The 14,030-nt window shown below is 42.1% G+C and overlaps 1 protein-coding gene across 5 annotated transcripts in view; it reads right to left on the bottom strand.

Annotated features, from left to right (window-relative positions):
- Positions 1-14,030, bottom strand: part of LOC139752850 (tubulin polyglutamylase ttll-4-like) — a 327,656-nt gene that overhangs the window by 105,073 nt on the left and 208,553 nt on the right. For all 5 annotated transcript variants that reach the window (XM_071668813.1, XM_071668815.1, XM_071668817.1 and 2 more), the window contains one exon: positions 4,121-4,278. In XM_071668813.1, coding sequence (XP_071524914.1) covers positions 4,121-4,278 — 158 coding nt within the window. The remainder of the gene's footprint in view (positions 1-4,120; positions 4,279-14,030) is intronic.

Here is a 14,030-nt window from a genome sequence, read left to right as displayed (position 1 = left end):
ATTTCCAGATGTTAATGATTTTGCTGTATAGCTAGGAATAGTTTAAGAAATATCTAAGTATTGGATAACAAATGGGGTACAGCATTTTATGGGAAAATTTGATAAGTTGTCAGGGCCTGGAGTTGGGAAGTTCCTAAGGCTTTGAACTTCTTAAGGCTTTAATTACACTGTTTGTATCATGTGGGAGGAGTGAAAGGTGGATGGACAGTTTTTCCTGGATGGACTTTGAGTACACTTTTCATGACTGCACTTACACATATATCTATTTCCTGATAACCAAGAGGAAAATGAAATGAAACGGGGTCATCATCAAATATTAGATCACGCGCACCACTGTAACCTCATCCCCATACATTTTCTTAATTTCCTCCCTTCCACAAATTATCCAATGCACTCATATGCTGACAACTTAACACTGCATTCCTCCACATCCTTCATTTCTGCTCCCTCTTCTCTCAATCAACTGCATCTTGTCTTGACACGGCTTCCTCAATAAACCAATAAACTCAAGACTTGTACAGGATATTTCACTCAAGACTTGTACAGGATATTTCAATGGGGAAGATGAAATCTAGTTACGTTTCATACATCCAAGACCCATCAATCTATTGAAAACTTCTCTACTCTCATCTCTCCTTTAACAGTCCTGTCATTCCACCTCTTGACTCAATGAACATACTTGGTGTTACTTTAACATCCACTCCTTCTTTTAAACCCCACATTACAGGAATAGCCAAGTCTGCCTCAAAGAAACTGGGTGTTCTGTCGATGTCAAAACTTCTCTTCTTCAGAACAGTTGCTCCAATTATAAAAAGGATTGATTTGTCCTTGTATGGAGTGCTGCTCTCACACCTGTGGCAGTTTTAGCACTGCATCCTTACTCAAAAGAGTTGAGATGAAAGCGGTCTGACTTATAAAGTGTCCCAATCAAACTTCCAAACTTGACCTTCGCACTCGACACTGCAATGTTGGTTCACTTTCCTCTTCTCCAGATATTACTTTTGTTTTTGCTCCCAAGAGCTGGTGTTTGTGTGCCCATACCACTACCTAGACCACGCAATACTCAGCAACCTGCTGTGTCACATGATTTCTGCATGGCCATCGGCAACTCCAGGGTGGGCCATTTTGATAACTGCTTCTTTCCCTACATGTCGAAGCTTTGGAACTCTTGACCTTCTCATGTCTTTCCCAATAACTATGAACTGGCACATTTCAAAACACAGGTTTTACACTTCCTCCAAAATTCATAAATAGCTTCCCTTGTCTTTTCTTTCTCTGCTTCATAATTCTCTACGTTTCAATTAAGGCTCAGCCTTGATGTGGAGTTTTGTCCATGACTGGAGCCTTAGAAGAAGAAGAAGAAGAAGAAGAAGAAGAAGAAGAAGAAGAAGAAGAAGAAGAAAAGAAAAATAAGAATAAGAAATAATAATAATTTATGGCTCAAGAGAAGACATATGACAGAATAGATAGAGATGCTTTGTGGAAGGTTTTCAGTGTGGGAGGTAAGCTCCTAGAAGCAGTGAGAAATTTTTATCGAGGGTGTAAGATACGTGTGCGAGTAGGAAGAGAGGATAGTGACTACTTCCCAGTGAAGGGAGGTCTGTGGCAAGGTTGTGTGATGTCCTCATGGTTGGTTGTGTAATGTCCCCATGGTTGTCAAATTCGTTTATGGATGGGGTGGTTAGGGAGGCGAATGCAAGAGTTTTGGAGAGAGGGGAGAGTATGCAGTCTGTTGGGGATAAGAGGGCCTAGGAGGTAAGTCAGTTGTCATTTGCTGATGATGCAGTACTGATGGCTGATTTGAGTGAGATACTGCAAAAGTTGGTGACTGAGTTTGGAAAAGTGTGTGAAAGGAGAAAGTTGAGAGTAAATGTGAATACGAGGTAGGTTATTAGGTTCAACAGAGTTAAGGGACAAGTTAGTTGGGATGTGAGTTTGAATGGAGAAAAATTGGAGGAAATGAAGTATTTTAGATATCTAGGAGTGGGCTGAGCAGCAAATGAGACCATGGAAGTGAAAGCGAGTCATAGATGGGGAGAGGGTAAAGGTTCTGGGAGCAATGAAGAATGGGTGGAAAGGGAAAATGTTATCTCGGAGGAAAAATGGGCATGTTTGAAGGAATAGTAGTTCCAACAATGTTATAAGGTTGCAAGGCATGGGCTATTGATAGGGTCGTATGGAGGAGGGTGGATGTGCTGGAAATGAAATGTTTAAGGACAATATGTGGTGTGAGGTGGTTTGATCGAGTAAGTAATGAAAGGGTAAGAGAGATGTGTGAAAATAAAAAGTGTGTGGTTGAAAGAGTAGAAGAGGGTGTGTTGAAATGGTTTGGACACATGGAGAGAATGAGTGAGAAAAGGTTGACAAAGAGGATATATGTGTCAGAGGTGGAGGGAACAAGAAGTGGAAGAACAAACTGGAGGTGGAAGAATGGAGTGAAAAAGATTTTGAGTGATCTGGGCCAGAACATGTGGGAGGGTGAGAGGCATGCAAGCAATAGTGAATTGGAATAATTTGGTATACCGGGGTCAATGTGCTGTCAATGGACTGAAGCAGGGCATGTGAAACATCCTGGATAAACCATGAAAAAGTCTGTGGGGCTTGGATGTGCATTACACATGACAGCTGGAGAATGAGTGTAAGTGTATGAGGCCTTTCTTCGTCTGTTTCCTTGTGCTACCTCGCTAATGCAAGGAGGAGCTATCAGGTGTGGGGGATGAGATGATAAAGTATATGACACAGTTTTTACCTATTCTTTATGCATTTGTGGTTTCCTGTGGGGCGGGGCAGCTTCGAGAATGGATGCAAGCAGGCAAGCATGAATATGTACATTTGTATATATGTATGTTTGTGTATATATGTAGGTGTAGGTGCATATACGTATACATAAGTGTTTCTGAGTGGATGTGTCTTTCTTCATTTGTTTCTGGTGCTACCTCTCTAACGTGGGAAGCTGCAGTCAAGGATGAAAAAAGCAATGACATAAGGTTTAGCTGGGCAAACAGAAAAGTTAGTTGGGGTATTAGTCTGGAAGAAGAAAATTTTAAGGAAGTGAAGTTTTAAATGCCTGGGACTAAAAATGGTGGCAAATGGAGCCATAGAAGCAGAAGTGAGTTATAGGGAGGGTGAGGGAACAAAGGTTCAGAGAGGCAATGAGGAATGTGTGGAAAGACTGGTCATCTGTTGAGTGCAAAAATGGAATTGTCTGAAGGTATATCAGTTCCAATGAAGTTGTATGGATGTGAGGCATGGGCTATTAATGATGATGTGCATAGAGGGCGAATGTGTTAGAAATGAAATACTCAAGGAAAACATCTGGTGTGAGATGCAATGATTAAGTATTAAAACAGTACGAGAGACGTGTGGTAATAAGAAAGATGTAGTTGATAGAGCTGAAGAGGATGTGCTGGAATGATTTGGACATGGAGAAAATTAGCAAAGAGAGACTGACAAAAGTGGAAGAGACAGGAAGGAAAGACCAAAGTGGGGCTGGAAGAATGGAGTATTAAAATATCTAGAGTGAGCAGAGCCTGAACATGCATGGGATTAGGTGAATTAAAGCCATGTGGTAGACAGGGAGTAACGTACAGGCAATCAACTGAACCAGGGTATGTGAAGCTGTGAAGAAGGGGCTGTGGTTTTGTGCACAGCACATGACAGCTTCAGAACACATGTAAGTGAAATAGGCCTTTCTATGTTTGATCCTGGTGCTACCTTGCTAACGTGGGAAATGGTGAACAAGTAGGAAATACAAAGAAACACTTTGATTAAGAATGTACCTGAATTGTTCGTGTTTCTTGACATTCTATTCACATTTCTGAGTAAAGACTTGGGTTGAGAAATCTTCCACCCTATCTCAATAATTCACACTGTAAAATGTGATTCACTATCCATCACTTCTAGTAATCTATGATTCCCATGAATGCCTCTCCAAAATTAAGTAGGGACCAGGTGTACTGCTTCAATACCATATATTTTACAATTATATTTCTTGCAACCATATCACTGCTATCCGAATGTATTCTAAGCTTCCCTTCTGCCTACAATAATAAACTTCTATCAAATCATCTATAACCCGCAATATCAAATATCATCAAAATGTCTACCATTATAAACTTACCTTTAGATAACCCCATAAGGATTTTATGGTCCACTTATGTCCCTGGCATTGTCCTGCATCAGCATTATGGGTGTATGATGATGATGACTTGTTGACACTGTAGTTGGTTAGATGCATATAACGGTCACTCAGGCTCGTTGAGGCATTGTTGTATTGTACTGGATCCAAAAATATATGATAAAAAGTCTTATTATTCAGTCATATAAATTATAAGTATAGAAGTTAACAAGAATTAGTAAACTAATTTAAGAATCTCCAAGTCAATTATGATCTCAAACTTGTAATCTCTGATGTGCCATCCCTGTAAACAAAAGTTCCAGTTGATGACCTCTTAGAATATCATGTGGATTCTTTGGATAATATTGATTTACCTATTTCAAGTTCTGTATTTCCTGAACCAGTAAAATTGTGTATCAAAGATTGTATTTGAATCTAATGGATAATACTATACTTACATGTTTGGTATGGCAACTGTTAACTATATATTTATTTATTTATTTATCTATTTTGCTTTGTCGCTGTCTCCCGTGTTAGCGAGGTAGCGCAAGGAAACAGACGAAAGAATGGCCCAACCCACCCACATACACATGTATATACATACAAGTCCACACACGCAAATATACATACCTATACATCTCAATGTACACATACATATACACACACAGACATATACATATATATACACATGTACATAATTCATACTGTCTGCCTTTATTTATTCCCATCGCCACCTCGCCACACATGGAATAACATCCCCCTCTCCCCTCATGTGTGCGAGGTAGCGCTAGGAAAAGACAACAAACGCCCCATTTGTTCACACTCAGTCTCTAGCTGTCATGTAATAATGCACCAAAACCACAGCTCCCTTTCCACATCCAGGCCCCACAGAACTTTCCATGGTTTACCCCAGACGCTTCACATGCCCTGGTTCAATCCATTGACAGTACATCAACCCCGGTATACCACATCGTTCCAATTCACTCTATTCCTTGCACGCCTTTCATCCTCCTGCATGTTCAGGCCCCGATCACTCAAAATCTTTTTCACCCCATCTTTCCACCTTCAATTTGGTCTCCCACTTCTTGTTCCCTCCATCTCCGACACATATATCCTCTTGGTCAATCTTTCCTCACTCATTCTCTCTATGTGACCAAACCATTTCAAAACACCCTCTTCTGCTCTCTCAACCACACTCTTTTTATTTCCACACATATCTCTTACCCTTACATTACTTACTCGATCAAACCACCTCACACCAAATATTGTCCTCAAACATCTCATTTCCAGTACATCCACCCTCCTCCACACAACTCTAACCATAGCCCACGCCTCACAACCATACAACAGTGTTGGAACCACTATTCCTTCAAACATACCCATTTTTGCTTTCCGAGATAATGTTCTCGACTTCCAAACATTCTTCAAGGCTCCCAGAATTTTCACCCCCTCCCCCACCCTATGATTAACTTCCGCTTCCATGGTTCCATTCACTGCCAGATGCACTCCCAGATATCTAAAACACTTTACTTCCTCCAGTTTCTCTCCATTCAAACTTACCTCCCAATTGACTTGACCCTCAACCCTACTATACCTAATAACCTTGCTCTTATTCACATTTACTCTTAACTTTCTTCTTTCACACACTTTACCAAACTCAGTCACCAGCTTCTGCAGTTTCTCACATGAATCAGCCACTAGCGCTGTATCATCAGCAAACAACAACTGACTCACCTCCTAAGCTCTCATCCACAACAGACTGCATACTTGCCCCTCTTTCCAAAACTCTTGCATTCACCTCCCTAACAACCCCATCCATAAACAAATTAAACAACCATGGAGAAATCACACACCCCTGCCGCAAACCTACATTCACTGAGAACCAATCACTTTCCTCTCTTCCTACACGTACACATGCCTTACATCCTCGATAAAAACTTTTCACTGCTTCTAACAACTTGCCTCCCACACCATATATTCTTAATACCTTCCACAGAGCATCTCTATCAACTCTATCATATGCCTATGGTATTTCTTGAAACAAAACTATTGAGAATATTTTACCCGTTAAGGCAATCTTGTTCAGTTACATAGATGATGATCTTTATGTTTGGACAAAAGTGAAAATTTACAAATAATTACACCCTTGTTGAGTAACTTAGCACATTCTATCAAATTTACTGTAGAAGTAGAAAATACTTACACGTTACCATTCCTAAATTGATTGAGCCATAGGATTGGCAACATGTTTAAGTTTTGCATTTACAGAAAACCCACCAATGTTTGTTTATATACTCATTACAACATAAATGGGTTAAACAATCATCATTCCTATCAATTTTTCAAAGACCATTAGGTGTATGCAACCCAGAATTTATGAATGAAGAAACAGCTTTACAAAATATAAGAGAGTATCAGATCCAATCAAAAATGCAGTCACCCCCTTTTTTAATAAATTCCACTATAATACCATCTAAACCTGCAGCCTTGCCACACTTCATCTTCTGCAAAGTTTTCACTACATCTTTTGTCTTCACCAAATCATTTTCCCTGACCCTCTCACTTCATACACCACCCCAACCAAAACACCCTATACCTGCCACTCTTATCATCAAACACATTCAACAAACCTTCAAAATACTCACTCCATCTCCTTACTTATTCCCTATCTGTTACCACTTCCCCACTTGTTCCCTTCACCGACATTCCCATCTGTTCTTTTGTCTTACGTACGTTATTTGCCACCTTCCAAAACATCTTTTTATTCTCCCTAAAATTTAATGATACTCTCTCATCCCAACTCTCATTTGCCCTCTTTTTCAACTCTTGCACCTTTCTCTTGACCTCTTGCCACTTTCTTTTATACATCTCCCAGTCATTTCCACTACTTCCCTGGAAATATCATCCAAAAACCCCTCTATTCTCTATCACTAACAATCTTAATAATAATAATAAGTTGTGAAAAAGTGAAAAGTTTTATCGAGGATGTAATGCATGTGTACATGTAGGAAGAGAGGAAAGTTATTGGTTCCCAGTGACTGTCAGTTTGTGGCAGGGGTGTGCGATGTCTCCACGGTTGTTTAATTTGTTTAGGGATGGGGTTGTTAGGGAGGTGAATGCAAGAGTTTTGGAGAGAGGGGCAAGTATGCAGTCTGTTGTGGATGAGAGGGCTTGGAAAGTGAGTCAGTTGTTCACTGATGATACAGTGCTGGTGGCTAATTCAGGTGAGAAACTGCAGAAGCTGGTGACTGAGTTTGGTAAAGTGTGTGAAAGAGGAAAGCCAAGCGTAAATGTGAATAAGAGCAAGGTTATCAGGTTCAGTAGGATTGAGGGACAAGAAAAATGAGAGGTAAGTTTGAATGGAGAAAAACTGGAGGAAGTGAAGTGTTTTAGATATCTGGGAGTGGATTTAGCAGCGGAAGTGGAAGTGAGTCACAGGGTGGGGGAGGGGGCAAAGGTTCTGGGAGCATTGAAGAATGTATGGAAGGCCAGAACGTTATCTCAGAGCAAAAATGGGAGCGGGGGCTGAAAACCCTTCCCTCCTCGTATTTTAACTTTCTAAAAGGGGAAACAGAAGAAGGAGTTACACGGGGAGTGCTCATCCTCCTTGAAGGCTCAGATTGGGGTGTCTAAAGGTGTGTGGATGTAACCAAGATGAGAAAAAAGGAGAGATAGGTAGTATGTTTGAGGAAAGGAACCTGCATGTTTTGGCTCTGAGTGAAACGAAGCTCAAGGGTAAAGGGGAAGAGTGGTTTGGGAATGTTTTGGGAGTAAAGTCAGGGGTTAGTGAGAGGACAAGAACAAGGGAAGGAGTAGCACTATTCCTGAAACAGGAGTGGTGGGAGTATGTGACAGAGTGTAAGAAAGTAAACTCTAGATTGATATGGGTAAAACTGAAAGTGGATGGAGAGAGATGGGTGATTATTGGAGCATATGCACCTGGGCATGAGAAGAAAGATCATGAGGCAATTGTTTTGGGAGCAGCTGAGCGAGTGTGTTAGTAGTTTTGATGCACAAGACCGGGTTATAATGATGGGTGATTTGAATGCAAAGGTGAGTAATGCGGCAGTTGAGGGAATAATTGGTGTACATGGGGTATTCAGTGTCGTACATGAAAATGGTGAAGAGCTTGTAGATTTATGTGCTGAAAAAGGACTGGTGATTGAGAATACCTGGTTTAAAAAGAGAGATATACATAAGCATATGTATGTAAGTAGGAGAGATGGCCAGAGAGCGTTATTGGATTACGTGTTAATTGATAGGCGCGCAAGAGACTTTTGGATGTTAATGAGCTGAGAGGTGCAACTGGAGGGATGTCTGATCATCATCTTGTGGAGGCGAAGGTGAAGATTTGTAGAGATTTTCAGAAAAGAAGAGAGAATGTTGAGGTGAAGAGAGTGGTGAGAGTAAGTGAGCTTGGGAAGGAGACTTGTGTGAGGAAGTACCAGGAGAGACTGAGTACAGAATGGAAAAAGGTGAGAACAAAGGACATAAGGGGAGTGGGGGAGGAATGGGATGCATTTAGGGAAGCAGTGATGGCTTGTGCAAAAGATGCTTGTGGCATGAGAAGAGTGGGAGGTGGGTAGATTGGAAAGGGTAGTGAGTGGTGGGATGAAGAAGTAAGATCATTAGTGAAAGAGATGACAGAGGCAATTGGACAATTTTTGCAGGGAAAAAATGCAAATGACTGAGGGAGGTATAAAAGAAAGAGGCAGGAGGTCAAGAGAAAGGTACGAGAGGTGAAAAAGAGGGCAAATAAGAGTTGGGGTGAGAGAATATCATTAAATTTTAGGGAGAATAAAAAGATGTTTTGGAAGGAGGTAAATAAAGTGCGTAAGACAAGGGAACAAATGAACAAATGGGAACTTCAGTGGAGGGGGCTAATGAGGAGGTGATAACAAGTAGTTGTGATGTGAGAAGGAGATGGAGTGAGTATTTTGAAGGTTTGTTGAATGCGTTTGATGATAAGAGTGGCAGGTATATGGTGTTTTGGTCGAGGTGGTGTGCAAAGTGAGATGGTTAGGGAGAATGATTTGGTAAATAGAGAAGAGGTAGTAAAAGCTTTGCGGAAGATGAAAGCCGGCAAGGCAGCAGGTTGGATGGTATTGCAGTGGAATTTATTAAAAAAGGGGGTGACTGTGTTGACTGGTTGGTAAGGTTATTCAATGTATGTATGACTCATGGTGAGGTGCCTGAGGATTGGCGGAATGCTTGCATAGGCCATTGTACAAAGGAAAAGGGGATAAAAGTGAGTGCTCCAATTACAGACGTATAAGTTTGTTGAGTATTCCTGGGAAATTATATGGGAGGGTATTGACTGAGAGGGTGAAGGCATGTACAGAGCATCAGATTGGGGAAGAGCAGTGTGGTTTCAGAAGTGGTAGAGGGTGTGTGGATCACGTGTTTGCTTTGAAGAATGTATGTGAGAAATACTTAGAAAAGCAAATGGATTTGTCTGTAGCATTTATGGATCTGGAGAAGGCATATGATAGAGTTGATAGAGATGCTCTGTGGAAGGTATTAAGAATATATGGTGTGGGAGGCAAGTTGTTAGAGGCAGTGAAAAGTTTTTATCAAGGATGTAAGGCATGTGTACGTGTAGGAAGAGAGGAAAGTGATTGGTTCTCAGTGAATGTTGGTTTGCGGCAGGGGTGTGTGATGTCTCCATGGTTATTTAATTTGTATATAGATGGGGTTGTTAGGGAGGTGAATGCAAGAGTTTTGGAAAGAGGGGCAAGTATGCAATCTGTTGTGGATGAGAGAGCTTGGGAACTTAGTCAGCTGCTGTTCGCTGATGATACAGCACTGGTGGCTGATTCGTGTGAGAAACTGCAGAAGCTGGTGACTGAGTTTGGTAAAGTGTGAGAAAGAAGAAAGCTGAGAGTAAATGTGAATAAGAGCAAGGTTATTAGTACAGTAGGGTTGAGGGTCAAGTCAATTGGGAGGTGAGTTTGAATGGAGAAAAACTGGAGGAAGTGAAGTGTTTTAGATATCTGGGAGTGGATCTGGCAGCGGATGGAACCATGGAAGCGGAAGTGGATCATAGGGTGGGGGAGGGGGCGAAAGTTCTGGGAGCATTGAAGAACGTGTGGAAGGCGAGAACATTATCTCGGAAAGCAAAAATGGGTATGTTTGAAGGAATAGTGGTTCCAACAATGTTGTATGGTTGCGAGGCGTGGGCTATAGATAGAGTTGTGCGCAGGAGGGTGGATGTGCTGGAAATGAGATGTTTGAGGACAATATGTGGTGTGAGGTGGTTTGATCGAGTAAGTAATAACAGGGTAAGAGAAATGTGTGGAAATAAAAAGAGGGTGGTTGAGAGAGCAGAAGAGGGTGTTTTGAAATGGTTTGGTCACATTGAGAGAATGGGTGAGGAAAGATTGACCAAGAGGATATATGTGTCAGAGGTGGAGGGAATGAGGAGAAGTGGGAGACCAAACTGGAGGTGGAAAGATGGAGTGAAAAAGATTTTGAGTGATCGGGGCCTGAACATGCAGGAGGGTGAAAGGCATGCAAGGAATAGAGTGAATTGGAACGATGTGCTGTCAATGGATTGAACCAGGGCGTGTGAAGCGTCTGGGTTAAACCATGGAAAGTTCTGTGGGGCCTGGATTTGGAAAGGGAGCTGTGATTTCAGTGCATTATACATGACAGATAGAGACTGTGTGTGAACGAATATGGCCTTTGTTGTCTTTTCCTAGCGCTACCTCGCGCACATGTGGGGGGAGGGGGTTGTTGTTTCATGTGTGGCGGGGTGGTGATGGGAATGAATAAAGGCAGACAGCATGAATTATGTACATGTGTATATATGTATATGTCTGTGTGTGTATGTATATGTATACGTTGAGATGTATATACATGCGTATGTATATACTTGTGTATGTGGGTGGGTTGGGCCATTCTTTCGTCTGTTTCCTTGCGCTAACGTGGGAGACAGCGAAAAATAAAAATTAACTGCAGGAATAGTGGTTCCAACTATGTTATATGCTTGCAAGGCATTGGCTATAGATAGAATTGTGCAGAGGAGGGTAGATGTATTGGAAATGAGATGTTTGAGGACAATATGTGGTGTGAGGTGGTCTGATCGAGTAAGTAATGAAAGGGTGAGGGAGATGTGTGGTAGCAAAAAGTGTGGTTGAGAGAGCAGAATAGGGTGTATTGAAATGGTTTGGTCACATGGAGAGAGTGAGTGAGGAAAGATTGACCAAGAGGATATGTGTGTCAGAGGTGGAGGGAACAAGGAGAAGCAGGAGACCAAATTGGAGGTGGAAGGTTGGAGTGAGAGAGATTTTGAGCAATTGGGGCCTGAACATACAGGAGGGTGAAAAGCTTGCAAGGAATAGAGTGAATTGGAACGATGTGGCATACCAGAGTCGATGTGCTGTCAATGGATTGAACCAAGGCGTGTGAAGTGTCTGGGGTAAATCATGGAAAGTTTTGTGGGGCCTGAATGTGGAAAGGGAGCTGTGGTTTCGATGCATTACACGACAGCTACAGACTGAGTGTGAACGAATGTGGACCTTGTTTTCTTTTCCTAGCGCTACCTCACGCACGCACTGGAGGAGGAGGGTGCCACTTCATGTGTAGCGGGGTGGCGACAGGAATGGATGAAGGCAGCAAGTATGAGTATGTGCATGTGTATATATGTATACGTCTGTATATGCATATGTTGAAATGTATAGGTATGTAAATGTATGTGTGTGTGGGCGTGTATGTACATACATGTGTATGTGGGCAGGTTGGGCCATTCTTTCGTCTGTTTCCTAATGCTGGAGACAGCAACAAAGTATAATATATATAATACAATATAATAATAATAATGGTGATGTGAGAAGGAGATGGAGTGAGTATTTTGAAGGTTTGTTGAATGTGTTTGATGATAGAGTGGCAGATATAGGGTGTTTTGGTCGAGGTGGTGTGCAAAGTGAGAGGGTTAGGGAAAATGATTTGGTAAACAGAGAAGAGGTAGTGAAAGCTTTGCGGAAGATGAAAGCCGGCAAGGCAGCAGGTTTGGATGGTATTGCAGTGGAATTTATTAAAAAAGGGGGTGACTGTATTGTTGACTGGTTGGTAAGGTTATTTAATGTATGTATGACTCATGGTGAGGTGCCTGAGGATTGGCGGAATGCGTGCATAGTGCCATTGTACAAAGGCAAAGGGGATAAGAGTGAGTGCTCAAATTACAGAGGTATAAGTTTGTTGAGTATTCCTGGTAAATTATATGGGAGGGTATTGATTGAGAGGGTAAAGGCATGTACAGAGCATCAGATTGGGGAAGAGCAGTGTGGTTTCAGAAGTGGTAGAGGATGTGTGGATCAGGTGTTTGCTTTGAAGAATGTATGTGAGAAATACTTAGAAAAGCAAATGGATTTGTATGTAGCATTTATGGATCTGGAGAAGGCATATGATAGAGTTGATAGAGATGCTCTGTGGAAGGTATTAAGAATATATGGTGTGGGAGGAAAGTTGTTAGAAGCAGTGAAAAGTTTTTATCGAGGATGTAAGGCATGTGTACGTGTAGGAAGAGAGGAAAGTGATTGGTTCTCAGTGAATGTAGGTTTGCGGCAGGGGTGTGTGATGTCTCCATGGTTGTTTAATTTGTTTATGGATGGGGTTGTTAGGGAGGTAAATGCAAGAGTTTTGGAAAGAGGGGCAAGTATGAAGTCTGTTGGGGATGAGAGAGCTTGGGAAGTGAGTCAGTTGTTGTTCGCTGATGATACAGCGCTGGTGGCTGATTCATGTGAGAAACTGCAGAAGCTGGTGACTGAGTTTGGTAAAGTGTGTGAAAGAAGAAAGTTAAGAGTAAATGTGAATAAGAGCAAGGTAATTAGGGTACAGTAGGGTTAAGGGTCAAGTCAATTGGGAGGTAAGTTTGAATGGAGAAAAACTGGAGGAAGTAAAGTGTTTTAGATATCTGGGAGTGCATCTGGCAGTGGATGGAACCATGGAAGCGGAAGTGAATCATAGGGTGGGGGAAGGGGCGAAAATCCTGGGAGCCTTGAAGAATGTGTGGAAGCAGAGAACATTATCTCCGAAAGCAAAAATGTCTATGTTTGACGGAATAGTGGTCCCAACAATGTTGTATGGTTGCGAGGCGTGGGCTATGGATAGAGTTGTGCGCAAGAGGGTGGATGTGCTGGAAATGAGATGTTTGAGGACAATATGTGGTGTGAGGTGGTTTGATCGAGTAAGTAATGTAAGGGTAAGAGAGATGTGTGGAAATAAGAAGAGCGTGGTTGAGAGAGCAGAAGAGGGTGTTTTGAAATGGTTTGGGCACATGGAGAGAATGAGTGAGGAAAGATTGACCAAGAGGATATATGTGTCGGAGATGGAGGGAACGAGAAGTGGGAGACCAAATTGGAGGTGGAAAGATGGAGTGAAAAAGATTTTGAGTGATCGGGGCCTGAACATGCAGGAGGGTGAAAGGCGGGCAAGGAATAGAGTGAATTGGATCGATGTGGTATACCAGGGTCGACGTGCTGTCAATGGATTGAATCAGGGCATGAGAAGCGTCTGGGGTAAACCATGGAAAGTTCTGTGGGGCCTGGATGTGGAAAGGGAGCTGTGGTTTCGGGCATTATTGCATGACAGCTAGAGACTGAGTGTGAACGAATGGGGCGTTTGTTGTCTTTTCCTAGCGCTACCTCGCACACATGAGGGGGGAGGGGGATGTTATTCCATGTGTGGCGAGGTGGCGATGGAAATGAATAAAGGCAGACATTGTGAATTGTGTGCATGTGTATATATGTATATGTCTGTGTATGTATATATATGTGTACATCGAGATGTATGGGTATGTATATTTGCATGTGGGGACGTGTATGTATATACATGTGTATGGGGGTGGGTTGGGCCATTTCTTTCGTCTGTTTCCTTGCGCTACCTCGCAAACGCGGGAGACAGCGACAAAGCA

The sequence above is a fragment of the Panulirus ornatus genome, chromosome 13 (assembly GCF_036320965.1).
Source record: "Panulirus ornatus isolate Po-2019 chromosome 13, ASM3632096v1, whole genome shotgun sequence".
Lineage (NCBI taxonomy): Eukaryota > Metazoa > Arthropoda > Malacostraca > Decapoda > Palinuridae > Panulirus > Panulirus ornatus.
Note: the sequence above shows the minus strand (reverse complement) of the source record. Positions and strands in the feature narration are given on the sequence as shown.